Raw genomic sequence first — 26,516 nt, 5'->3', positions numbered from 1 at the left:
ATGGACTGGGAGAAGATCTCCACTAGCCATATAATGGGCAAGGGTCTCATATCTAAAATATACGTAGAACTCAAAAAAATAAACCCCCCAACAGCAAATCCTCAAAGAAACAACTGCCTGATTAATAAGTGGGCTAACAACTTAAAGAGAGACTTCTCTGAAGAGGAAATAAAAATGGCCAATAGACACATGAAGAAATGCTCAACTTCTCTAGCCATAAAAGAAATGCAAACCAAAAGAACATTGAGATTCCATCTCACCCCAGTTAGAATGACTATAATCAAGAAATCTAGTAACAACAATGCTGGAGGGGATGTGGCCAAAAGGGAACTCTACTGCATTGCTGGTGGAAGTGTACACTTGTTCAACCACTTTGGAAAGTACTATGGAGGTTCCTCAAAAGACTCCACATAGACCTCCCCTATGACCCAGCAATCCCACTTTTAGGCTTTTACCCAAACGATCACAAACAATATCACACCAAAGCTACCAGCACAACCATTTTTATCGCATTATTCACCATAGCTAAGATATGGAACCAACCTAGATGTCCCTCAGTAGATAAATGGATCAAAAAAATGTGATATATATATATATATATATATATTTCTATATATTCTATGCCTCCATAGGAAAGAATGACATTGCCCCATTTGTTAAGAAATGGAAAGACTTGGAAAAAATTATATTAAGTGAAGTAAACCAGGCCCAAAGAAACATAGGTCTGTGGTTTCCCTTATTTGCAATAACTACTACATGTGTAGGACAAGCAGAAAAGGTCAAAAGCTATGTACATATGAGCATATAAGATGATGTTAAGCGAAATGAACCCTAAGACAAGGACAGAGTGATTTTTTTCTTTCTTGGTATTGTTTTTAAAGTACTTATAATACACTATATGATTTTTTTGTTTCTTTTGTATGTTCTTCTCCCATGGTATAACCTCTATTTTCACTGTATTTGATGTTCATGCCCTGCATCTTGTATACACATTTTTATAATTTGGGGAGGGGAAGGGAAATAACAAAATGTTTAAATAAGGATACAGGTTGACCCATTGTAACAATGAGATGTACAAGATGTTGAAATGAACTTTACAATTTCGGAGCAGGTAGGAGGGAAGAGTTGGGGAGGTGGGAGGGAAGGAATGGTTGGGGAAAAACAAAGGAGGAGGTAACAATGCTCAATAGGAAATGTACTCATTACCCTACTCATGTAACTGTAACCCCTCTATACAGTATTTTTACAATAAAAAATATATGGAAAAAAGTGTCAGGGCTAGAAGCTTGAGCATAAAGCTAGAGGTCATAAGAAAGTTAAACAATCCAATGAATACATTTCTAACTTTCAAGGGTCAACAGAGTCGTAAAGAAAGCTGATAAGGCAGCAGATTTCATGGAATTAGCATTTGGAGAATGGAAACAGGTTTTCAATAGAGTCATTCAGTGCAGTGACCATACCATTTCTACAGTATCTTAAAGCTAGACTGTAAGTGCTCTACGAGCAGCAGGCCTGGAATATACTTCTAATGAATGAGTTAAATGAATGACTAGCTTTTTGTGCATTTCTCCATGTCTGATGGATTGCCACTCTGATGCGTCTGTTAGGATTTGATAAAAACCAACAAATTTGAACCTTAAGACCACTACCCTACCCAGGAGGAGGCAGTTTTCTGAAGTCATGCAATAGAAAGGACATTTTAGGATTTCAGGCTAACTTTATACATGTTTTCTTATGATTAAAGCTATCATGATTTAGCTACTTTAGTTAGCTATCAAATACATAAATCTGCCCTGAGGAAAATGACCCAGGACCAGAGAGTAAAGGACTAATGAGGAAGGACAAAGTTCCTGCCATGTGCCAAGCATTGTACCAAGTGCTTGATATCCATTGGTTCATTTTATTCTCAGTCATTTCAAGCTGACCTCCTGACACATAGGTGCAGAAATGCAGGCACCGTGGCCTACTTAACCTGTCCGAGATCTTTGTCCTAACAAATGGCTCAGACAAGAAAATTTGAGCAGCTAAGTCAGATTCCAGAGGAGTATACTGCGTTTTGATTTAGTAGGAATATCTGGGTCTATGTCATCAAAACCCACAACATTTTTGTTGTTACCAATTGTGTGGGAATTATGCAAACTCTGTTACACATACCCATTTCTATAGCTCAAAAAAAGGAAAGGAAACATGTTTTGAAGAATCCTGCTCTGGTTTTCTTTCTATCTTTTTTATCCCCACAGTTGATTTTCCACTAGGGGACTCTGTGAAAAGAAAGCTTGCACATAATTCCAGAAAGACAAAGAGGAAAGTACAGAAATTTCAAGTATAGGAATTAGTGAATTTGCATAAAATGAGAACATTCATGCAATCAGTCTCTAGACCAACAAATAGATCATTACCAGCTCCCCCTACACACATACCCCAAGAAAGCCTCTTAAATCCTTCCTAGTGACCAATCCCTAAAGGTAATCATTATCTTCACCTCTAATAGCAAAAATTAGTTTTTTGCCTCTTTGGTTTTATGGAAATAAAGAGTTTTAGGGTTTTTATTTTATTGTAAAGATGCTGAACAGAGGGGTCACAGAGTAAGGAAATGAGTACATTACTTGTTGATTATTGTTACCTCTTTCCTTGCTGTTGTCCCACTATCCCACTATCCCCCCTCCCCTTCCCTCACCCTCCTCCCACCTCCCACCGAGTTTGTAGTTTCTTTCCAATATACTGTCCTGTGGGTATCCTTGTTGCAATGGGTTATCCTGTGTCCTTGTTTCAGCATTTTGTTATTCCCCTTCCCCTCCCCAGATTAGACAAATGTGTATACAAGACGTGGGTACCAAAATCAAGTACAGTGACAACAGGGGATATGCCACTGTGGAAACATACAAAGGAAACAACAACAAAAAATACAATCACATGATACATTTAAAACATTAACAATAAAGGCAGACTTCTTGGGTCCATATCATGGAGTTCATTTCACTTAGCATCATCTTATCTGGGCATTTACCCAAATGATCACAAACAAGACCATACTAAAGCTACCAGCACAACTATGTTTATCACAGCATTATTCACTATAGCTAAGAAATGGAACCAACTCAGATGCCCCTCAGTAGATGAGTGGATCAAGAAAAAGTGGTATATATATATATATATATATATATATATATATATATATATACACACACACATTTACACACATATATATGTACACATACACGTACACACACACAAACACACACAATGGAATTCTATGCCTCCATCAGAAAGAACGATATCGCCCCATTTGTTAGGAAATAGAAAGACTTGGAAAAAATCATATTAATTGAAGTAACCCAGTCCCAAAGAAATTTAGGTCCCATGGTTCCCTTATTTGCAATAATTAGTATATGTATAGGATAATCTCATCAGATGAGCTGAAAAGCTCAAAATCCATGTGCACATGACCATATAAGTTTTGGAGGTTTTTATGTGCTTTTATTATCTGGTCTCTTTTGTTTCACATTTATGTTTAAGAGATTCATCTCCATTGTGCATTCAGTCATTGTTCTGATTAACATAACAACTCACATAACCTTGCAGATAATCACCTCCTCCCTAATGAGAAGAAAGTCGAATCATGTGAGGCTCATAAGCAAAAAGTTATTTGCAAAAAGTTACATTTGCTTTCTTTGAGTAGAAAGTCGGGCAAGACTTGACAAATACATCTCTGATAGATTCTGAGTTACATTATACTTGCATTTAGATATGATTTCATTTATAGGAAAATTATGTTTTGCGTATGTTGCAATGTTTTCTTTCACTTTTTAATTACGTTTTTTTTTTTTTTTTGTCAGTCGTGGGGCTTGAACTCTGGGCCTGGGCGCTGTCCCTCAGCTCTTCAGCTCAAGGCGAGTGCTCTACCACTTGAGCTACAGCGCCACTTCCGGTTTTCTGGTGGTTTATTGGAGATAGGAGTCTCACGGTCTCTCCTGCCCGGGCTGGCTTTGAACCGCCATCCTCAGATCTCAGCCTCCTGAGTAGCTAGGATTACAGGCGTGAGCCACCAGCGCCCGGCGGTTAGGATACTCTTGAGCTTCAGTTTCCTCATCTGCATTAAGAATAGTGCTGTGTAGAGTTTCCAAGTTGAATGATATTAAGCTTGTAAGGGGGCCTCTGTCACCACTTCTCCATGAGAAGGGTAATAAGATTACCCTTAGCTGCACACATTACAGGACCAGCTTCTAGACCACCTGAGGGCTGCTACCAGTAAGGTCACTGAATTCATAACTGCAAAAATCTGTCTCCATGTTTTCTAACTATTTGTGGCCAGGCAGAGGTTTCTAGTTACCCTCCTGCTGCTATCCTCTGGATTTGTTCCTCTTCCAACACTATCCTTCTCTCTCTCTCTCTCTCTCTCTCTCTCTCTCTCTCTCTCTCTCTCTCTCTCTCTCTCTCTCTCTCTCTCTCTCTCTCTCTCTCTCTCTCTCTCTCTCTCTCACACACACACACACACACACACACACATTAATATAGGATTTGCTTGAAAACTCTGGGGAAATCTATGAACCAAAATAATAAATAAACTAAAAAGTCATTAAAAGTGAAAGGGAAGGTCATTGACTGAAAAAGAATGTCTCTCAACAGTTTATCCAGTGACTTAGTTTCTCCTAGATGTATGTACACACAAATACATACCAGCAAGGATATGCATCAAGGGTTTAATAATGGTGATCTCTGCTTGGTAAAAATGTGAGACTTTGATCATGGCAAAGTTATGTTTCTCTGTAACTCCCTCTCTTTCTAAGATACATCTATATCCCATCTATAATAAAAACAAGATCTGCAAGACGTATCTGATAATTAAAGCTTAAGTGCGTTTGTGTGTATTCTCTTACTCTACCTTCTGCATGAGCATAAGATATTTTCTTCATCTTCATTTTAGACATAAGTAGTCTTGGAGAACTTAAGTAATTCGCCTGAGAACAGGACAGTGAAGCAAGCTACAGAATGGGAGCTATACTAGTTCTTCTGAGTAAATATTGCACAGTGTCCCAATGCTAAAGGGCTGTATTAGGTAGATCAGAAAAAGAAACATTTAGAAAAGCAATTGTGCAATTTTAAACAGAAAGGAACCAGGGTATGATGTGACTTTAAATGTTGCATTTTCGGGAATACAAGTGTTTGCTTTCTCTGTGGTGAGTTGAATATTCCTTTTCACAGAGTAAGACATAGTTTTGCCAGGAAACTAAAGGGGACTGTGGGCTCTAATAATTTAACCTCTGACTTCTCATATAGCTTGGGATTTAAAGTAAACTAGAGATAATCATACCTTTTCCACATCTTTCATGTAGAGATATTGCAAGGATTAAAGAATGGCGTGTTTGGAGCTCCTTTGAGAAAAGAGCCACTTGAATGAAATTTATTATTAACAGATTAATATTCATTTCTCTCCTGGTTTCTTAGGATCAAGTGCAATACCTACCTAGACCTACAAAAGGAAGAAAATCTTTTTTGTGCTCTTGTTGTTGGTGTGAACAAGGGAAAGAAGAAAGGGAAGAAAAGTTCAGCTCTCCCAGATCAAAATTGTTCTCCCATCTCCCCAAATTTTCTGCCTAAAATTTTTGGAAACCAGGGATGTGGACATAACCATCTATGATTCCATGAACTGCCCTTACTCAGTGGAAACATGTGTTATTAAGTATCATTCATTCTCAGGGTCATTTTACAGAATGCAAGACAAGACTAGCCTGATGGGCATTCTACCTGTGATTGAATAGCCTCCATATTTGCTGTTTTGCAACATAATTAATCTGTAAACTTGTGTTTTTTTAAACATGAAGTCTGATGAGGGAATGAAGTATAATTGCAATGGCTGGAGCCCTATGCACTGTCCTACCACCTCTCTCTTGTCTATCTTCCCTGAGCAGTGTTTTTGTTTTGTTTTGTTTCATTTTCACTGTTTTACTGTTGTTTTGTATGTAGGGTTGAGAATCAAATGCAGGGCTTTTTGCATGGAAAGCCAGCACTATACCACTGAACTACATCCTAGCTCCAGGTTCTCACCATCCTCTTTCTCTGACCTCTGGAACCTGGTGTACCTTCCTTACTCTCCCTCCCTGTGACCACTGACTTTATCCATTCACAGCAGGTGCCTAGGATAGGTGCAGAGAAGATCTAAGTTGAGCAAGTGTATCTTGAAAAGTCTAAGGTGGGGCCTGAGAGATGCAGTATTCCCTGCCCTGGGCTGGAAAGAGAGACAAGATTATGTCTGGGTGAGGATGAACCTTTTACCTACCTGTGATACAGGTAGTAAGCATGTCCCAACGAAGAGGCTACAGTGCCCTCAGGGATACACCTAAATATCTAAGTGATTTTCAGCTCTGGAGGGTAAGAGTAACAACTGCCTTGACTTTCCCCAGGACCCACATCTGGCCAGGGCACAGCATGACTGTCTGGATAGTTGGCAAGACAGAGTGTCTTGTAGCTGTTAAGCTGTATGTATATCCAAAGTCACAGGATCCAGAACCTCTGGTCTCCAGAGGGCTCAATACTCACTTTCCACTATTTTTACGTTTAGAAGAATAGGATATTAAGTAAAATTTGCTTACTGAACCGTTCATCTATTGTGACACATGTGTCATAATATATGATGTTAGCAATCAGGAAAGCAGGATGTGAGGTATGTGGAAACTATGTTTTTTGTTGTTTTTTTTTTGTTTTGTTTTGCAACTTGTCTGTCTGAAAGTATCTTAAAGTAACGAGTGAAGAAATATAGGAAAAATAAAAAGATAAAGTTTTGTGCTCTAGAACCTCTAAAGGAACTCACTCCTGCTTTTTTTGAACAAAAAGCACTTTTATTTTGCACTGGGGCTCTGCAAATTATGATGCAGATTCTTATGGTAAAACTCCCTGTGAAATACACAGCTATCATCCTATCTCCAACTCCTCCCCCAACCCTCATGCAATGCCAAGCTGTCATTAATAATCACTCATCTGTACCTCCAACTAAAAGTCTGGCTACCAAGAAAGTTATCTCATTTAACCCACTTGTAAGTTTGTAAGAGAAATATCTATATCTATATATATATATCTATATACACACACACATATATGTATATATACACACACACTCGTGTGTGTGTGTGTGTGTGTGTGTGTGTGTGTGTGTGTGTATTGCCAGTCCTAAGGCTTGAGCTCAGGGCCTGGATGCTCCCTGGAGCTGTTTTGTTCAAGGCTAGAGCTCTTCCACTTGAGCCACAGCTCCATTTCTGGCATTTGGGGATAGGGGGGTTGGTTAATTGAAGATAATTGTCTCGCAGACTTTCCTGCCTATGTTGGCTTCAAACCATGATCCTCTGATCTCAACCTCCTGAGTAGGGAAGATTACAGGTGTGAGTCACTGGCACCATTCTTATCCCCAGTCTACAGATGTAGGAAATTGAGGTCTAGGATAATAGAGAAGGGCAGGGTACTTGATTCTCATTTTAGAGCTAGTGTTTTTTAAAGCTCGCACTGCATATGGATCTTTCTGCCTCGAGGTGTCCAAAGCTTTTTAGTAGCTTGGGCAGCTCTTGGGTCTCCAGTGCCGGAAGCATTTCCTGGGCATCTGCTGGGTATCGGGCCTGGGGGGTGATGCCAGAAGCATGCAGCTACAGCCTGATAGACCTGAGTTGCACTGGTCATTTTCTTTGGTTGAGCAGTAGCTTTTTGAGCCTCCCCCTTCCCCATACTGAGCCTACTGTAATATCTGTGCCCTCTGCCTCAGCTACCATGGTAAGTGAGACACAAAGAAAGTTTTGGGTGTGTATTAGGAGTTTGGTAAGGCATTAGTCTCACATGACTTCAAAACCTAATAAATTTTGCTTTAAAAATAGTGTAGTTGGCTTGAACTCAAAAGGTAACAAAGGAAGATACTTCTGAGACTATCACCACTCAGTCATATCTCACATTGAGCCAACTAGAAACACAGTACATTGTACCACTTGTTCTGTGATGGATGTACAATTAATGAGCTAGTGTTAGATATTAGTAATTCTACCTAATTGTTGTATCTCTGAAGAGGCCTCTTTGTCAATGCTGCTGGTGGTACAATGACTGTATTTTCTATAGGAAACTGGAATGGAAATCGGATCCCTTTTTTCCTCTTCACGAAGGAGAAACGTGCTATATCATCTTACAGTGCCTTTTGCGTATCCGCTGATTCAAAAGGCTCTCACTAACTTTTACTCCTCACTGTCCTGGTGACTGTCTGGTCCTAGTTTCAGAGGACTCACTGCAGGTTGTCAGGGGGAAGGTACCCAGGCAGAAAAGCCCAAGCAGCTGGGAAGCGATTAGGCTTTTTCTTCTACTAGAGGCAGGAAATGAGGAGAGGAGAACTCTGTCCCTTTGGGAAAAGCTTCCTTGAAGAAGTGCTTTTCTGGATGAAAAGAGAGAAGGTGAGGAGGTGTTGCCAACATGTGTGTGTGTGTGTGTGTGTGTGTGTGAGAGAGAGAGAGAGAGAGAGAGAGAGAGAGAGAGAGAGAGAGAGAGAGAGAGAGAGAGAGAGAGAGAGAGAGAGAGAGAGAGAGAGAGAGAGGAGAGAGAGAGAGGAAGAGAGAGAAAGCTTTCTGTGGAGGCAGTTTTACAAAAGTGAAGAAGAAAGGTATGTCCAACCTGCCTTGAAACTAGACCTTTTGTTTGGTTGGGTTTATTTTTTGTGTGGGGGGAGTTATTTGGGCTTGAACTCAGGGCCTCAGCACCTTAGTGCTGTCCCTGATGTTCTACTACTAAAAAAAAAGCTGATGTTCTACTATTAAAGCCACTGTTCCACTTTTAGCTTTTTGGTGGTTATTTGGAGATAAAAGTTTCAGGACTTTTGCTGCCTAGGCTGGCTTCAAATTGCAATCCTCAGATCTCAGCCTCCTGAGCAGATAGGATTGATTACAGGTATGAGACATAGAGCTGGGTTTAAAATTAATTGTATTTAAAATACTTCCATTTTTGTCTGCACATTTTTGAAGGGTGTGAAAAAAATGGAGGAAGTTACTGCCAGTGGTTTTGTGGCTTTTCAGATATGATACACAGGATATTGAGTTTTAACCCCTGAAATCCTGAATACGTACACACTGGAGGATAAACAAAACAACAATTTTCTGAAATCTGCATCTATGGCCATTCACTTTCTGTTTCAAATATTTGGGGGAGGGGTGCGCACACACAAACAATTATTCAAGTAGCAAAAAGCAATGTGATCCCACCAGGATTTCTGTAAAAACATATTCAAATGTGTTCTCAATATGACAGGAATGTTATAGTATAATTCTGGATGAGATTTTTTTATTTTATTAGGTTTATTGTATGTTTGCTTACCAGAAAGCTTGGTAGAGTTAATGAATGTGGTTCTCCTTTTATAACTGTGTGTAGCTTCATTAATTTATCTAGTAGCATAAAATAAATTCAGTGTTTATTCACACAGATTTCTTAATTTAATAACCTGCAGTATTTGTTTAGACCCACAAACTTTTAGATATGGAAAGGCATCCTGTGGATAAGTAAAAAGAGTTCTAACTGTCCAGCCAAGGAAAAGAAAAAAAGACAAAGAAACAAGTCTTGAAAACAGTTTCTTGGGGGGGCAGGCAGGGTAATCAGAGGAGAATGGAATACTTGCAAATATATCCAGAAAGTCTAGCTTTCTAAAGTGACAAATGAGAGCCCCCAGCTTTAATAGAAAGAAAAAATCTGCAGCATTCACATCTGGCTCCACCTGAAAGTCCGGTTCAGAATTTCTCTGTGATCCTGGCACTTGCAGAAGGGAAGTTTTAGCTTTGTTTAGTATAACTAGAGCTGCAAGACTCCCCGGCCAATAAACACGTTTCATGTAAAACTCCAGACAGTTTCTCTTAGACTAAAGTCTTATCAGGGAGACCTCATTTCACCTCTAATTAAAGGGGAGATTGTAAGGAGAGAAAGGAATGGCCTACTGTGTGCGTGTGTGTGTGTGTGTGTGTGTGTGTGTGTGTGTGTGTATTTGCTGAATCCGAAGTCATTCTCACATGAGCACACTCCCCAGAATTCTGAATGACTACCCAGCTTTTGAAGAGTTTTCCCTCAGATCACAAAGGTCTGTTTCACTTAGAGGAAGAGCAAAATGAAGCAAAAGCTTTCCTCATTTCTCCTCTCCACGGCAAATACTCAGAAATGACATCACACACCCTAAAGAGTACCAGGATGACTAAGGCAAGGGGCGCCTGAGAAAAACTCCTCTCTGCCTCTGCGTTTAGTTTTAGGACACAGCGATGCAGATGAGCCTCTAAGCGAAGGTTCCCCGCCTTCTTCCTCAGAGGAAGTTTCTTGGTAGATCACTGACACCTCATCCAGCGAGGGGGAGGTGAAAACTTGGCACCAGGCGTCTCTGCCCAGCACCGCAGTGATTTGTCCTCCGGGTGGAGCGAGCTGGAAGGAAGGAATCATGAAGGAACAAGGGGCCACCTTCAGTAGCGCCGGGATCAGCAGTGGCAGCAGCAGCGCCGACTCTGCTATGGACAGCCTGCAGACGCTCCAGCCTAACTACATGTCTGTGTGTTTGTTTGCAGAAGAATCTTATCAAAAATTAGCAATGGAAACGCTGGAGGAACTAGACTGGTGCTTAGACCAGCTGGAAACCATTCAGACCTACCGCTCTGTCAGCGAGATGGCTTCTAACAAGGTAAGAAGAGCGATTTGTACTTGGAAATGTGTCGGAAAGCCAGACGTGCTGGCCCTTCCCGAGCTGCAGTAGCTTGTACCATAGTGTGAGAGACCTAAGAATGTATTTGCGTGTTGCTCTCTCTCTGGGAAGACTTTTCCAAAGTGCTATCCTTTGCGTGGTGTTGCAGCCACACATACAGGAGCGTGTGCGCACACGCACGCGCGCGCGCGCACCAGCCCACACACAATTGTAAATGCTCAATAAGCTTCAACGCTCACAAATTACTTTATTGACCCGTCTTGAATATGGTTTGAAGAGAGAAGGGTTTATAGAGCTAACAAATTATTAGACAGGTGAAAAATGCATTTTCAGAAAACAGTTTTATGAGAAAGCTAATATGTGAGTGAGCCCTTGGGATAAAATGTACAATAGGTTGCTTTAGTATCAGGTGTGAGATGTATGTTTTTGAATATGAGAATTTCTTGACGACTTTACAACCATGGGACAAAATGCTTCGCATTTGAGTTTGATAAAATTCTTTAGAGAAGAACATTTGCAAATTTGCTCCTGCTGCTTTTGTGATGCTGGCATGGTCTGGGATGAAAGAAAGAAAAAGAGAAAGAAAAGAAAGAGATGGAGAAAACGAATAAAAAAGAAAGAATACATTGTATCTCCAAAGACCGAAAGTTTTCTTTTAAGTTTTCTGATTTTCAAAGTGGAATCATTTGATATTCAATTGCATCCATACTTGGAGGGAAAAAAAGATTTTATTTACATTCTCTAGACAAAACTTGGTGTTGAAGAGCTTTAATTATCTCTCATTATATCATTTGTTTAATTAACATCTGAAGCTAAGCGTGCTAATTTACATAGGTTATATAGTGAGAAGTGTTGTTTGTTTTTTTGTTTATTTGTGTTTTCCCCCCTCTGGAGAAATTTAACAATATATGTCTGGTAAAAGCTATATTTTATACTCATATATGCATCCATACTTTGATGGAAAGCCTTGATACTATACTTTCAAAAGTGCACATTTTCATAGCTCCTTAATCATTCTAGCCTAAGGTATTATGATATTGTGTTCCATTTCTGAGGCTGGGAAGAGATTCTGCTGCTCACCCATCCACATGCCCTTGCCACCCTGAGATGCACTTGTGACTAATTCCCTCCTCCTTCTTTCCTGGGGTGAAAAGTGGCACCTTTGGATCCAGGCTTACTGGCTCCCTTTCAAAGGATCAAATCAGAGGAAGCAATGTGTCCTTAGGAGATCCTGATGTAGAGGCAAGGGCTCTTCTTATTCTGTAACTATTTAAAGGGCAAAAAAGAAGTCCCTGTCTGAAAGTTTAATTCTGAGTTCAAGTTGTCAGGGGTAAAGCAAAGGCTAGATTTAGGGTTAACTAGAATGTACTGACTTCTCAGTTGAGGTCTCACTTCAGGGACTTTCCAGACTGGTGTGAAACTTAACCAACTGCTTCCCCACAAAAGGGGGCTTCACTGTGCAACTTCTCCAAATCACTTTGGGATTCCACGTGGAAGGGCTTGCACACATGCTGAGCCTACTTGGGAACACTGGATGACTCTCTGTTACCTGTATTTTTGTAACGTTTGATACCCATACAAGATAGAGCCAATATTTAGGGTTGAATTTTCAGCACAGAGAATATAATGAATTTCTGAAGTCACCAAGATAAAGGCGGAAACTAACTCCAAGAGAAAAAGAATAGTCCCAGACAAACTACAAATTATTACTGCTTGGCAGTGGGAGCATTGGGGCCCTGCAGTGTTCTAACCACACTGGTGTCTAGAGTGCTGGCATTGGACATTGTATTTCTTTGTCTTCCTTGCAATGTTATTAAGAAGCAATTTCATATCCAATTAGTAAAGCTCTGACACCAGGCACTGTACTGTACCAGTCCTGGTAAGAATTCTAGTCTCCTCTGGGCTTCTATGCCTCATTTATGGTGTCCTGTGCAGGAAACAGTGAAAGTTGAATAGAGCTAATCCTAAAGAAAAGACGAAACCTTAATGTTGATGTGGTTAACTTAAGTAGAAGTTGCTTCACTTATTTTTCTAATCTACAGTAAAAAGTTTTCAGGAAACCCAATGGTGAAGAATAACTACCTGACAGATAAAGACAATTTCTAATTTTTAAAGTATCTTTTTATTTACTTACTGTTTAAAATATGAATTATTCAATAATTTTCTTGCATAAAGGTGAAGCATAGTAGAATGCAATGAGAATATTTTGAGGTTATTGAAAAGAAATTAACCTATACTTGTGTGGGAAACTGAATTATTTATAGTAAAAATAATATTCCTCATAAAAAGTTAAATGTAGTTGAAGTTATTTGAGATTTCCTTATAATTCAGTATTTTAAAATATCATCATCAATATAGCTATTGTAATTACATAGCCAAATTTGGTCATACTTTTCGTACTCTCACTGAATGAAGGAGTGTCATGAATCTCTGTGCTACAGAGCTAGAAGCAAATGTACATGCACTTTACAAAGCAGGAAGGCAATATGAAGACCTGTAGAATGGGAAAGCTGTTCAAATCCCATGGATACCATTTTACTAGCTATTTAACCTGGACAAGCCTACTTAACTGCTTAAGACGCTTATTTTCTATCCATAAGGCAAGGATTAAAGCAGTACCTATCTCTGCAGATTGCTATGCTTATTTAAATAACTTACCTAAGCACTTAGCAAAATACCTAACATGTAGTAAAAATTCAGGAGGTGATACTCATTGCCAACACCAACTATATTTTTTGCAAAACATTAGCTAAGTGACTATGGAGGTATGTGTTTTTTTTTTTTAATCTATTTATCCGTTTGGGGTTTTGCCATTTCTGAACTTACTTAAGAGTGAAGTTGAGAGCCAGTGTCATGCACAGGGTTATGTGTGGTTGACACAGGTACAGTTCTACTTGCAAATGGTGGAGAGTTGTCAGTGTTTGGTAGAGGAACAGCTAGCAGTCTTCCAGGTTTATTCCATCTGCTTAAGGTCATGTTTTGTTGTTGTTTTGAGTTATTACCTCTTTTACAGTTTGAAGAAAAGTGAGTGACTCAATGATTATAATTGACTTTACAGTCTCCTTAAAGCATACAGAGCTGATTCAGAACTTCTTCTGTGATTAAAAACAAAAACAAACAAACAAACCATTCTCCTAGCTGGGTCCTCATGGTTCATGCTTGTGATCCTAGCTACTCAAGAATATAAGCTCTAGAAGATCTCAGCTAGCACAAACAAAAGTCCATGAGACTTCATCTCCAAAATAATCATTCAAAAACCTGACTGGAAGTGCGATTCAGGTGCTAGAACACCAGTTTTGCAAGCAAAGTCAAGTAGGCACAAGTTCTGAGTCCAAACCCTGATACTGGTACGAAAACAACAAACAAGCAAAAAGTCAGCATCCTTGTTGGCTTATGTTTTCTTGATTCCTTAGTGTTGGCCACAGACCAAATGGAATTTGAGAATTTTAGAGAAAGTGAGACTAGAGGAGTTCATATTGTAGATCATTTTCTCCAAGAGAAAAACAAGAAATGGGAGTTTTTGAAGGCAATGGCATTGTTTCTCATGATGAAAAAACTCCACATCTACTGAATCTCCTGCCAGCAGCCCAAGTTCAGTTAGGTATGTTAAGGCTGTTTTGCTTAACAGCAGATTGCCTCCTTAGACTTGTTCGTTAATTTTTGTGCTTCAACTTTCATCACCTCCTGAATTAGAAGAATTGTCTTGCACTTCAGCAAAAGGCATCAGAGCATGAGTTCATCAGTGGGAAAAAAAAGTCTGATGTTTTGAAAACAGGATGCTTTGGTTCTGCTGTATAAAAAAGAGGAACGGAAAGAGAAACAGTATAGAAAGGAAGAAAGCAAACAGCCTCAGCAGGATCTCCAGCCCAACAACAGCATAAACAGTGACCTGTCTTTCTGACCTTCTCTATGGCTCAGTTCCTGACCTCCAGTCACCAAAACCAACCCACGTCATTGGAAGAGGATAGGAGGAATGGCGCAGCTGCTGAAAGGGTGACTAGAATTTCCTGTCTCCTTCCTCACAAACACAGTCAAAAAAGTACAGGGTTGCAACAACAGTGGCTGAAGAGGCACCAACCAGAACAATCCCAGGGAGTCATCGCTGTGACTGACAGAGAATGGAGGGCCGATTTCTCCTCGCCATTCTATGAATAAGAAGCACAGCCCCTTACCTAGAATTTTCAGATGAAAAAATGTTCATCAAAAGATGTTCAGCAAGTTGTGGTGTTCAATAAGGAACAAGGTTGAAGCAACTATCCCCTTTCCTAACTGTTCTCCTGAAGGCTGTGCTCTGATCTTCTCTTTCACAACTAGCTTTGCCCCAGGGAAATTTTATGTGCAGGACAAAAGTCGGGGCTGAGTTTACTGAAAGAAACATCAGGATGCAGCAGTTAGTAAAACTTTGCTAAGAAAATCTCTGTGATCGGAATGGGAGATAGGCAGTGCTTTCTTAAGATATCATGAAATCAGCAACAGATACCCTCCCTGGGAAAGTGAATCCTCCTGATTCCTTGGGTTTACTTTTCCAGTTTTTCAGGATTGGAGTACTGAATACTCAGTGTAAAGCCAATGAATTGCCCTTGTTCTTGGATAGGAGGGAATAAAATCACACAATTCTACCAGCTTGTAGCCACCCAGGAAACAGGCTGTACATAACACAGGAAGGTGATCATAACAATGACAGGCTGATTGCTGTAATGTTGGGTGAGTCATTTTTGGTATAACTGTATAATCAATTACAACGGGAAATGCCAGATCTAGCACAACTGAAAGGAAATAGATCTTATTGACCAAGAAATTCATCTTATAACTTTCTATCAGTTGATGGTAGGCAGGTTACTGATTGTTGGAAGGGCTTGATACTAGTACAGTTAGCTAAGATCCACTGATGTGATACAAACAGCGCTAGCCTTAGCACAAATAGGTCTTTTTTCTTCAACCCTGTGTTTTAACAGAGTCTCAGCTTGGACTTTGTCTGGCTTCTTTCCAGTGTGAGAGATAAGGGTGGTTGGATCAAAGGAGCAGAAGTGCTTACTCCTCTAGATCTCACTTTGTATCTGCCCAAAGGATTGTAAATCCATTTCTGGGGTCTATATAAATCTCTTTCCTTAGATGTGACTCAAGAGTGCCACATGCTAAGGCTTCAGGGACAGCCAAGAGACAGCAGTGGTTTGAGGGTGGGGCTGGGGCTCTGGGGGTGGGGGGAGACCATGGTGTATGGGAGGAGAGGAACTCAGGCATGGTAGAGAACTCATACAAGCCTACACATGAGTCCCAGTGGTAAAGAAAGAAGAGGGCAAGGTGTGGTCTGAAAGGTGGATCTGTTATACTACTATATACAAGAAGGTCAAGAATTCTAAAATCATTCTGATATTCTAGGCCATGATGAAGACCTAATCATCAAGGTGGGAGTTTAGAAGGCTTAATTTATATTTTATATGTTAGACATACAGTATATGACCCCACAAATAAGTCAGAGGACAGAGTAGAATGAAAACTAGTTCTGACAGCCATGTTGACAGGCATGTACTTTTTGGTCCAGTCTTTCCCTTTTTGCTGCTCAGATTTATATGGAATAAAACATCAAGGCAAGAAAGGAAAGCAAAAAGAGCTTGAGAATCAGCCACAGGGTTGCTGTATCCTGGTCTATTTTTTAGTAACAATTAAATCATTCTGAATCTTTACATTTTCTTATCTATGAGACAAAGTATTGGGAGAAAATGATCTCCATAGTCTACTTCAGTTGAATTTATTGGTGGAAAAGTAATAGTAAATAACTAAACCACTACTACAGGTATTGATTCTGAAATAGATATTATTAGTTACCCTGTTATACAGATGAGTAAACTGAAGCTTAGAGAGTAGAAATCATGCCGGGTGCTGGTGGCTCATGCCTGTAATCCTAGCTACTCAGGAGGCTGAGATCTGAGGATCGCGGTTCAAAGCCAGCCCAGGCAGGAGAGACCATGAGACTCCTATCTCCAATAAACCTCCAGAAAACCGGAAGTGGCGCTGTAGCTCAAGTGGTAGAGCGCTCGCCTTGAGCTGAAGAGCTGAGGGACAGCACCCAGGCCCAGAGTTCAAGCCCCATGACCGACAAAAAAAAAAAAAAAAAAAAAAAAGAGAGAGTAGAAATCATTTGCCCAGACTAAATAAATAAAAGTGCCACTCACAGCTGGGAGTATAACTAATTGGTTGAAGCTTATGGTTAATTCTTGACACTACTGAGAAAGAGAGAGAGAAAGACAGAGTCATAGAGAAGGAGAGGGAAAACAAAGGCTCAAAGAAAAAAGAATGGGGGAAAGAGAAAAAAGAGGGAATGAAAGAGAGAAAGGAAGGAAGGAAGGAAGGAAGGAAGGAAGGAAGGAAGGAAGGAAGGAAGGAAAAGACAGGAGAAATATGGGGAGGAAGGGAAGGAAAGGGATAGACAGAGACAGACACAGAGACAAAAAGGTAGAGACAGAGACAGAGAGACAGAAAAGAGTTTTCTTGAGAATGAGTGGTAGAACACTAGTCTAACATGCATGATGCCCTGGGTTGGTCCCCAGGAAAAAATTAAAGAGGAGAAGAGCCAAGATTTGTACCAAGGGACATCTGACTCACCATCAGTGATCCCAAAGAAATGGAAGGAAAAATAATTAGAGGTATTTGATAATCCTACGTTGAATTTTGTAGTGTTTGGTGGGACATCTATCCATCATTGACTAAGTCTGATTCAGAATTCTAATATGTAACTACCACATTCTAGGCCTGCAAGCCAGCTGCTAATCACTTCTAGCTCAACTTTTGGTAAACAGCATCTACTAATATAAGTAAGTTCCTTATCTTCAAAACAAAGATAAGAGAAAGTATTCAGCTATTCATTCCTCAGCTGTCATTATTTTAACTACTCTTTCTATGACAAAATAGTTTAATTATTGAATGTAGTTCAGTATTTTAAGTTCTGGCCTTCTCAAAACATCCAAGTAAAAACTTTGGTTATTGCCTGGTATACTGTGATAAATCTGATTTGTAATCTATTTTGCTTGATTTAAGTATTTGTACATTGGCATACCTAGGACAACTTGCTTCACTCAAGGCTAATTCTACTTAGCGCAATAGGAGAACCACTTAGGTCAGTTTTTCTGTTAACTCCCTCAGAAGTTCCTAAATGAGGAAATCTCTCACACACAAGAAAGAATGAAATGAGGGAAGTTACCTTTCTTTCGTGGTGGCAATCTGACAACCTGATAAATAAGTACTATAAGTCTCAATATCTAGTAAGTCATTTTAAGAAAAGTCTCACTTTCCTGTAGGCAAAATAGATAAATATGTACAAATAATCAAATCTGAACGCTAATCTTGAAAACATTACTCATGAAAAATAGAATTATCGTACATTAGCAGAAGAAACATTTGGTTTCTATTTGCTTATGCTTCCTGTGTATGAGTGTGTGTGTGTGTGTGTGTGTGTGTGTGTGTGTGTGTGTGTGTGTGTTATTGGAACATACTCTAAAAGATCACTCACAAAATCCAAGGGTAGAGTTTGCTGTTGTACTTCTCATACAAAACATTTAACTTCTAAATAATGGGAGGCTCAGTAAGTGGGGATAGCATAGCCATCTGGGAGGCATGACTTACAAATCTGAAGACATCATAGGACACTTGTGCCACACTCAGTAGGTGTCACTCTCTGAAGGCATTGTGCCAATGGTCTTCCTGCTTCCCTTCCCATCCTTCCCTTCAGCTCTTTTCCAGGGACCTGCCAGCCTCCTTTGGTATGTGATATTTTCCTCCACTGGTGCCAAACTGTTTAGTCTCTTGGAGACTTTACTGTAACTTCCTTTGTTTGATTTACTTTAAAGTAGCCAAGTGCTTCCACAAAGAAAGGACTGTTAAGTTATTTAGAAATGATGAAGACAGTAAAACTCCTGTTTCTTTTGTCCTTTGGTTTGGGAAGCCCTTGATAATCTTTTCCTCTTCATGCAGTAGATTTTAAAGCTATAAACCATGCAGTTCTGCTCATCAGTCACAATTTCCCCTCTGAGGATGACTGAGAATTTTAATAAGGATCATTTTGGAAACCTAAATTGCCTGGAGACTACAGTTTAGCAAACTAATTAAGGTAAAATTCATCTTCATGCCTAGGTTCGCTTTTATCTTGAAAATTTTTATTCAAAATAGGGTAAATAGTAAATTAATTATCAAAACGTCTTAACGGGCCATGCTCCCCTCTCTTTTTGCCTACAGTGAATGTATTGCCTAATGTCATAACCTTAAGCAATTATACAAATGAAACTAGAGTATATGCCTCTATCATTTGAGTTTCTTTATATACATACAAATTTTTGTCTTCTAAGATAACCAAAGTGAACAGTTTCATCTTCCATTAAAATGATGCCTTAGATTTTTTTTTTTTTTTGGTTGGTCGTGGGGCTTGAACTCTGGGCCTGAACGCTGTCCCTCAGCTCTTCAGCTCAAGGCAAGTGCTCTACCACTTGAGCTACAATGCCACGTCCAGTTTTCTGGTGGTTTATTGGAGATAAGAGTTTCACGGACTTTCATGCCTGGGCTGACTTTGAACCGCAATCCTAAAATCTCAGCCTCCTGAGTAGCTAGGATTACAGGCGTGAGCCACTGGCACCAGCCTTGAGGTTATTTTGTTTTTTTCTTTTCTTTTTTGTGCGGGGGGGGGGGGAATTGGGGGGTGAGGAGCGGGGGGGGGGGGTGTCAGGTCGTGGAGTACTCTGGGCCTGGGCACTGTCCCTCAGCTCTTCAGCTCAAGGCTAGCGCTCTATCACTTGAGCCACAGCACCACTTCCGGCTTTTTTCTTTTTGCTTATGTGGTGCTGAGGAATCGAACCCAGGGCCTCATGCATGCAAGGCAAGCGCTCTACCACGGAGCCACCTTCCCAGCCCGAGGTTATTTTCTTAGGTTAGCTGCAATTCCTACAAATAGAATTAATGGGTTAAAGGGCATAAATATTTTTAAACTCTGGATCTTTGTTTTTCTCACTAATCCTAGTGTCAGGGTATAAGTAGTAAAACTGTGGTTAGTGTAACTGCTCTTAACTTCATTCTGCTTCTTCCTTTCCTCTCTCTGAACCTGAAGATTATAAATTGGAAAAGTTCCCCCCCCCCCACACACACACACTGGTAAAAAGAAATAGTAATTAAGTCATAGATTCATTCTACCATTTAGCAAGGCTATTTGTTGGGCAGTTGAAATCAAGCTGGTATCTCAGCTTGATTCTCTTTCTATACCCTACATTGTTTTTTGGTTTTGCTCAGAGGCTCAATGTGAAGCCCTCACAACACCACTGATTTCCTGATTCTTGAGTCATATTACCAATATCCTACTGGAGTTGGGATCAATTGTTTGAAAAGCTGCCTATAGAGAAACAATAGAAATGGAACTCATAGCCCTATGTATTTGTAATCAAACAAACCTCATTTACAGCATAGAGAGACATGTTTTATATATTTAGGCTGCTGTAGTTTTACTGTTTATTTAGTGTGGAGACCTTTGAGTCAGATACCACAAATATTTCTCAATAAATTATAAATAATAATAATCTATTGATCTAATTACTTAAAATGAAGAGATGCTTGGAAAAGTAATGAGAAAATGGCTTATGGAGAATTGATTGTGGTAGTATAATATTTATTAAGGGAAAATATTCCATGCCTAAAAGATCATTAACATTCTAAATTTAACACTTTGAGTTATCTACCCATTTTTAATCATTATTTATATTGCAATGTAGGACAAAGTAAGAAAAATTTTTCTTAGCATGTGACATAAGAAATTAGAAAAAATGCCTGATTCAAATTTGACATTTTGGTTTTTGAAATAAGAAAGCAAAGATTTGAATTTTAAAATGATTTAAAAGGAGTATCCACTGAGGGAAAACATTTAAGAGCCAGAATATTTTAGTATAAGAGAAAAACAGAAACACATGAAAAAAATACACTAAATTTTTTACTCACTGAAGTGGATTAAAATGGTGGATTTCCAGCTTTCTCTCTAATCCTGATGTCAGAAAAGTCTATTGAAAATATGACTTAGTAGTATCATAAGAGTTTTATTATCATTCAAGAATGGAGCAACACTGGCCTTTATGCCTCTTTTGTAACTTCAATACCTAAACAATATCCTGATTGCTCAAATTAACAATTAGGTTCTGCCCTATGAACCTATCTATCCTTGTGTGATCTTGGTTTTGTCTTTTGAAGCCCTACCTATACCAAACTTCAACAGACCATTCTCTCACCTATTCTATCAGTTAATGTACTTCCTAACATTTCATTTTCTGAAATTGTATTTATGTTTTCTTCCAGATTGTAGCTCCCAGCTTATCTTCTTTTAACCAGTTCTAGCTCAAGGAATGAACTCAGGGGTATGCTCAACATGGTGCTGAAGATCGATCTCTTTTTATCATTTGCTAAAAATTTAACTTATGAACATCTTTAGACTATCCAAATATAATGTGTATTTCCAGTATTCTTTTGCATATATCTTTGATTATGAGCCACTAGAGAGCAGATGGGTCACTCATGAAATGGACTCCAATTCCTTCTATGGACCCCATGCATAAATCAGTTACTACTCATTTGCCAGGCTGGTAAAGCACAGTGCCCTACCTGACTGTGTCCCTGCCTTGCTCATTGTAGTTGTTACTGCTGCCTCCATGCTGTAATTGAGTCAGATGATTTAGACGTATCTATATTTACTGATGCAATGGGTATGTGTTCCTTGGCCAGGCCAGCACATTATTTGTGTTCTTAACAGGATGAGCTGCCATTGAACTTTTCCCTGCTATGTTTTAACACTCAAGATCTGGTTGCACAAAGATTATTTGCATCTGTCTTATTCATTGCATGGGAACCTCTCTGAACATGAATCATTAGGATTTAAAAGTGTTATTTTTTAGGATTTAAGGGTCAGTATCATTTAACTTTAGAAAAATATATTTTTATTAGAATTGATTTAAAACACTCTTGGATTAATCATCCTTTGTATATTTGAAGACTTAAACATTATAACATTTGCAAACTAAAAAGGGACCATACATTTCTCTTAAAGAAAGACTGTGTAGGGTTCTTAATAGGGTACTAACCTGAAACTGCCAAAAATAAACAAAAATATGAACTCCTAGATAAGAATACATTATCTTTTTCAGGCAGGGTAAATACCTTGAGCTAAAATTACTTAAATACGGGCTGGGAAGGTGGCTCAGTGGTAGAGCGCTTGCCTTGCATGCTCGAGGCCCTGGGTTCGATTCCTCAGCACCACATAAGCAAAAAGAAAAAAGCCAGAAGTGGTGCTGTGGCTCAAGTGGTAGAGCGCTAGCCTTGAGCTGAAGAGCTGAGGGACAGCGCCCAGGCCCAGAGTTCAGGCCCCACGACCGGACCCAAAAAAAATAAAAAATAAAAAAATAAAATAAAATAAAATTACTTAAATACGAACTCTATTTTGTGCATAGTTTTCTTTAGAAGGAATTCAAGAAAGACTTTTTTTTCTTTTTTGAAAAGGAATTTTGATCCCAGCTTTACAAATCTAGTCACATTATCCAGAACTATGTTTCCCAGAAAACTTTGTATCTGTTTCAAGGAACATTGGTTACTAGGCAAGAGAGATTTCTAAGGCCCATTTTTTAATTTAAAAATTTTCTTGCTCACAACAATTCTTGTTGTTCAAGGAAGGAGCACTGAATGCAGAGTCATTCTCTTTAAGTGTATGGCAATTCATTATTCTGATGTTGTTAGATTCTGGATAGCATAGTAATAAAATATAGCCAAGGAGTCCTTTCCCACATACACAGTACATCTTATATTTTCAAAGGCTACTCAATATGAGGGAATTTTTATTATATCCTATATTCAGATGTAAAAGCAAGAATCAATATAGATAACCGATTTGTGCAAGCCCTTTAATTACTAAATCTTGAAGCTTAGATTAAAATATTGTTGTCTTTGTTCCTAAATATTTAAAGTTAGATGTTAAAGGAAAATCTTCAGGAAATGTATACCGTTCTTATATTATTGTTCTTCTATATCTTACTTCTAAAATTTTTCTTAAATTTTATTAAGTAGTTGTAAAAAGAGCTTACAATTCCATAAATCAGATTATGAGTGATCAATGTCACTCCTTCCATTGTCCTCCCCCCCCCCACCATTACTTTTCCTCCCTTCCCTACCCTCAAGTCACATAGCTTTTGTGCTATACAATGAATATAATGACTATGTGCTCCCCCTTCTTCATTATTTTTTCTTTATATTTTGTATATTCTTGTATCCTTGTTCTTCAACTATTTGTTAAAATATATAATCAACACATTTTGAAGCCAGAGGTTAGTTAACCCAGGCTTTTTCTTCATTTTCAGCCCTCAGTCAGATGTTCTCTCTTTTGAGAGACTTTTCTCTAATCACCCTAACCAGCAGCTTTTTGGTATCATGATGTAAAGTGATTTGGGTTTTTACTCTTCTCCTTCATTACATTGTAAAGTTATGAGGGACATGAATTGTGTCTATTAGATTCATCATTGTACTCACAGCATTTAACTTATTTTAGTTGTTTCAAAGACTTGACACACTGTAGAAAATCTATTGGAACTTAGCATTCCTGTTTCCTGTTGTTCTACATAGGTACTTGCTATGTATAAGTCTAGTTTTTGTCTAATTTTTAGGTTATGAGGACCCCCCCATTTGGTTTGTAGTGACAGATATGAATGAATGAAGAGTAATAAGCATGTACAATATAATAGATTGAATGTTTGCTCCTGAGCCTTCTCCTACATTCAAAGCTGGGTAACAACAGTTGTTAGAGACAAATGGGTCCTTCCTTATGAACGCCAATGTGAAACATGTTTCTGTTTGCTTCTTTGTCTGTTAGGTTAGTTGGTTGGTTGGGTTTGGGGCTGTTTGGTTTACTTTTCTCCCAGAAAGTCTATATCCTATGAACATGAACCTAAGGTTTGCGGTATCTGTTGTATAACCACCCAGGGCATACTTATCAGTGGATGTCGAATCTAAAACTCAACCATTCTCCATATCTGCTGTATCTGGAAGAGAACAGCTTGATCACTTCCCATGGTTCAGCCATGCTTTTTATCTTAACATGCACACTGTCACTTCTTTTAGCCCTTGTCAATAAATTAATACCTATTACCAGATTAATCTCAACTGGGCAAATCTAAACAAAATACATACTTGGTACAGTTTTCCTTCTGACAGACAATCTGTGGTTATTTGTGTCTTTGATCAATGCTTGATGAGTTCTACAGTATCTTAAATTATGGAAAATGACTAAATGAAGAAAGCATGAATGGCTAGAGTTACCAATAACTTGGGTGAATAGGCTTCCAGATGGCATAGCATCAACATTAACCATTTTGAATATGGTCTTCTTCATTTGAGATGCTTCATCTGCCTTTCTGGCAATTCTGGTTTACACTCCTTGGTCTGCTGAATAATCTAAATGCCCAACAAGCAAGTCTGAACTTCTCTGAGTAAGTGATGTGTCATGTAATCTATATGACAAGGCACTGCATCACACACACATTGGGAATTCTGGAGCTAGCACCTGTCAACAATGAAAAGAGTTAGGTGTCAAAGAACCCATTGGAACCTCCACCCAGATGTAAAACCAAAATGAGGAGGAATACATTCAGAAACCTCAAATTCAAAAACACAACACAGATCCAAGTGAAACCTATCTCATGGGATAAAGAGCACTTACTAGGTATGAAACATCTTGTCAATAATTTTACATGAATATTTTCTACCGTCCCTTTTTTAAAAACAGAGAAACTACCCGAGAGACTCAAGGATTTGGACAGTTTTTCAGACTACGTGGCAGTATAGGAGTTTCTTTCCAGAGTTAGGTAGATAAATACTCAGTTGCTTCTCACCATGTGATCCTGATGTTACTATTGCTTTTAGGGTTTCTTTTGAGTTAATAGAGCCCAGTAGCAAGGCAAGCCTGTTCTTCATGTAGGAGCTTGGTAGTCCTCTATAAAATTGCCTTCATCCTCCTCCCATGAGCCGCCCCCTCCAAACCCTTGCATCTTGGGGAGAATTGTTGTTATGCATCCACCTCTTCTAAATTGTAGTAACTTTAATAGGAAAGCATGCGGTATAGCTAGCTCTTTGAAAATAGGATAAATTACTGGGGAAGTTTTATTCTTTGTAGTTTAAACATATGTTCAGACCTTCAATCTGTGGCAAATTCTTCTCAGTTTCCATTTGTGTAGTCCAAAGTGAGGATTAGCAAAGTACGAAAACTGGTAAGATGCATGTTTGAGGGAAGAAAAAGATAGGTCTGTGTAGCTCCGGGTTTTTATTTATTTATTTGATAAATGCCAGAGTGTAAAATTACTAGATTCTTCCCCAGCCCTGATGAAATGTTAATCCAGAAGCAAGGATTCCTAAGGCAGCTCTGAAGCATCCTTTTTTTTTTTTTTTAATCTCAAGGAACCTGTGAACGTCACTAACTGAAATCCATGTAGCTAATACTAAACACTATATATGCCACATACTGTCCTTAGGGGGATAGAGTAGCTATCTCAAAATCAAGTTAAGGTAGTTTTTTCGTTGTTTTTTGGGTTTTTTTGTTTTTTGTTTTTTGTTTTGTCAGTCATGGGCTTGAACTCTGGGCCTGGACATGGTCCCTGAGGTCTTCAACTCAAGGCTAGTGCTCTACCACTTGAGCCACAGCGCCACTTCCAAAGGTAGACTTTTTATAGCAGCAAACATCTTGGAAAGTTTAGGATTTATATCAATGCAAGAGATGTGATTTAGATGCCTGAAACAAAGGAAATAAATTCTTCAGAAAACCTGTAACAATATTTGTGGGTAACATGGAATGTGTGGGTGGTGGCTTTCCTGTTCTGTATAATTGCTTTCACCTTAAGAATGAAAATCTTGGGCACTTTTCTGGTTTACCACTAGCCAGAAAACAATAGATTGGATGGTCCATGAGTCAGATCCATGATTTCCAGTGTTTTGTTTTGTTTTTTAAATAAATCTTCTAAGTTGTAGAGCTTCTGACTGCATAATGTTTGCAAAGAAACCTTTTATATTGGAATCCTGGTAGTATGTTGTCACCTTAGAACTGACTCTGAAATTTGTGGTTGGATATTAGCCTTTATGTCTACATATAAAAACCTATAAAAGCTTAAACTGAAAAACAAAACAGAAATAATGTACCTTGTTTGAATCTTTTGTTTTTCTCAGTAGCTACAATGATTTTAGCCATCTGTTGAAAAAGCAACATGTTATATTTAATTATCAGGTCAGCACCCAAAATTGTCAAAAATATTTTTGTCTGTGTGCCTGTCTATTAACAGATTAGAGAGAAGTGACAAAGAACATAAAATAAGATTGTAAATTTGTGGGAACAGTTATAGAGTTTCTCAAAGCAGGAAAGGCCTCTAACAAAAGTAAATTTGAAACTGGGCAATGGTGACTCACACCTGCAATCTTAGCTGCCCAGAAGGCTGAAATAAGAGGTTTGTGGTTCAAAGCCAGCCCAGGCAGAAAAGTTCCCATGAGACTCTTATCTCCAATTAACCACTCAAAAGCCAGAAGTGGAGCTATGCCTCAAGGCGGTAGAGTGCTAGCCTTGAGCAAAAGAGCTCAGTGTATCCCTGCCCAAGCCCATAACTGACAAAAAAAAAAGTTCAAAAATCAGAGTTTAAAAATTTCTAAACCTATGTAGTTGTTCTATACCAGATATATTACAATGAGTGTTGTAGCTTTGCTGCTCTTTATGAGATACTTGGACATGGAATACCTGAAACACATATATTAGAAAACTGAAATCACATTTCAAATTTAACTGGGTGTC

The 26,516-nt window shown here is 38.8% G+C and overlaps 1 protein-coding gene across 7 annotated transcripts in view; it reads left to right on the top strand.

Annotated features, from left to right (window-relative positions):
• The window catches only part of Pde4b (phosphodiesterase 4B), a 522,330-nt gene that overhangs the window by 464,976 nt on the left and 30,838 nt on the right, over positions 1–26,516 (top strand). For all 7 annotated transcript variants that reach the window (XM_070025809.1, XM_070025806.1, XM_070025807.1 and 4 more), the window contains one exon: positions 10,554–10,666. In XM_070025809.1, the coding sequence (XP_069881910.1) occupies positions 10,554–10,666 (113 nt within the window). The remainder of the gene's footprint in view (positions 1–10,553; positions 10,667–26,516) is intronic.

Source organism: Dipodomys merriami, unplaced genomic scaffold, assembly GCF_024711535.1.
Source record: "Dipodomys merriami isolate MVZ:Mamm:240054 unplaced genomic scaffold, mDipMer1.0.p SCAF_172, whole genome shotgun sequence".
Lineage (NCBI taxonomy): Eukaryota > Metazoa > Chordata > Mammalia > Rodentia > Heteromyidae > Dipodomys > Dipodomys merriami.
The sequence above is the reverse complement of the archived record's forward strand: the minus strand, read 5'-3'. Positions and strand labels throughout refer to the sequence as shown.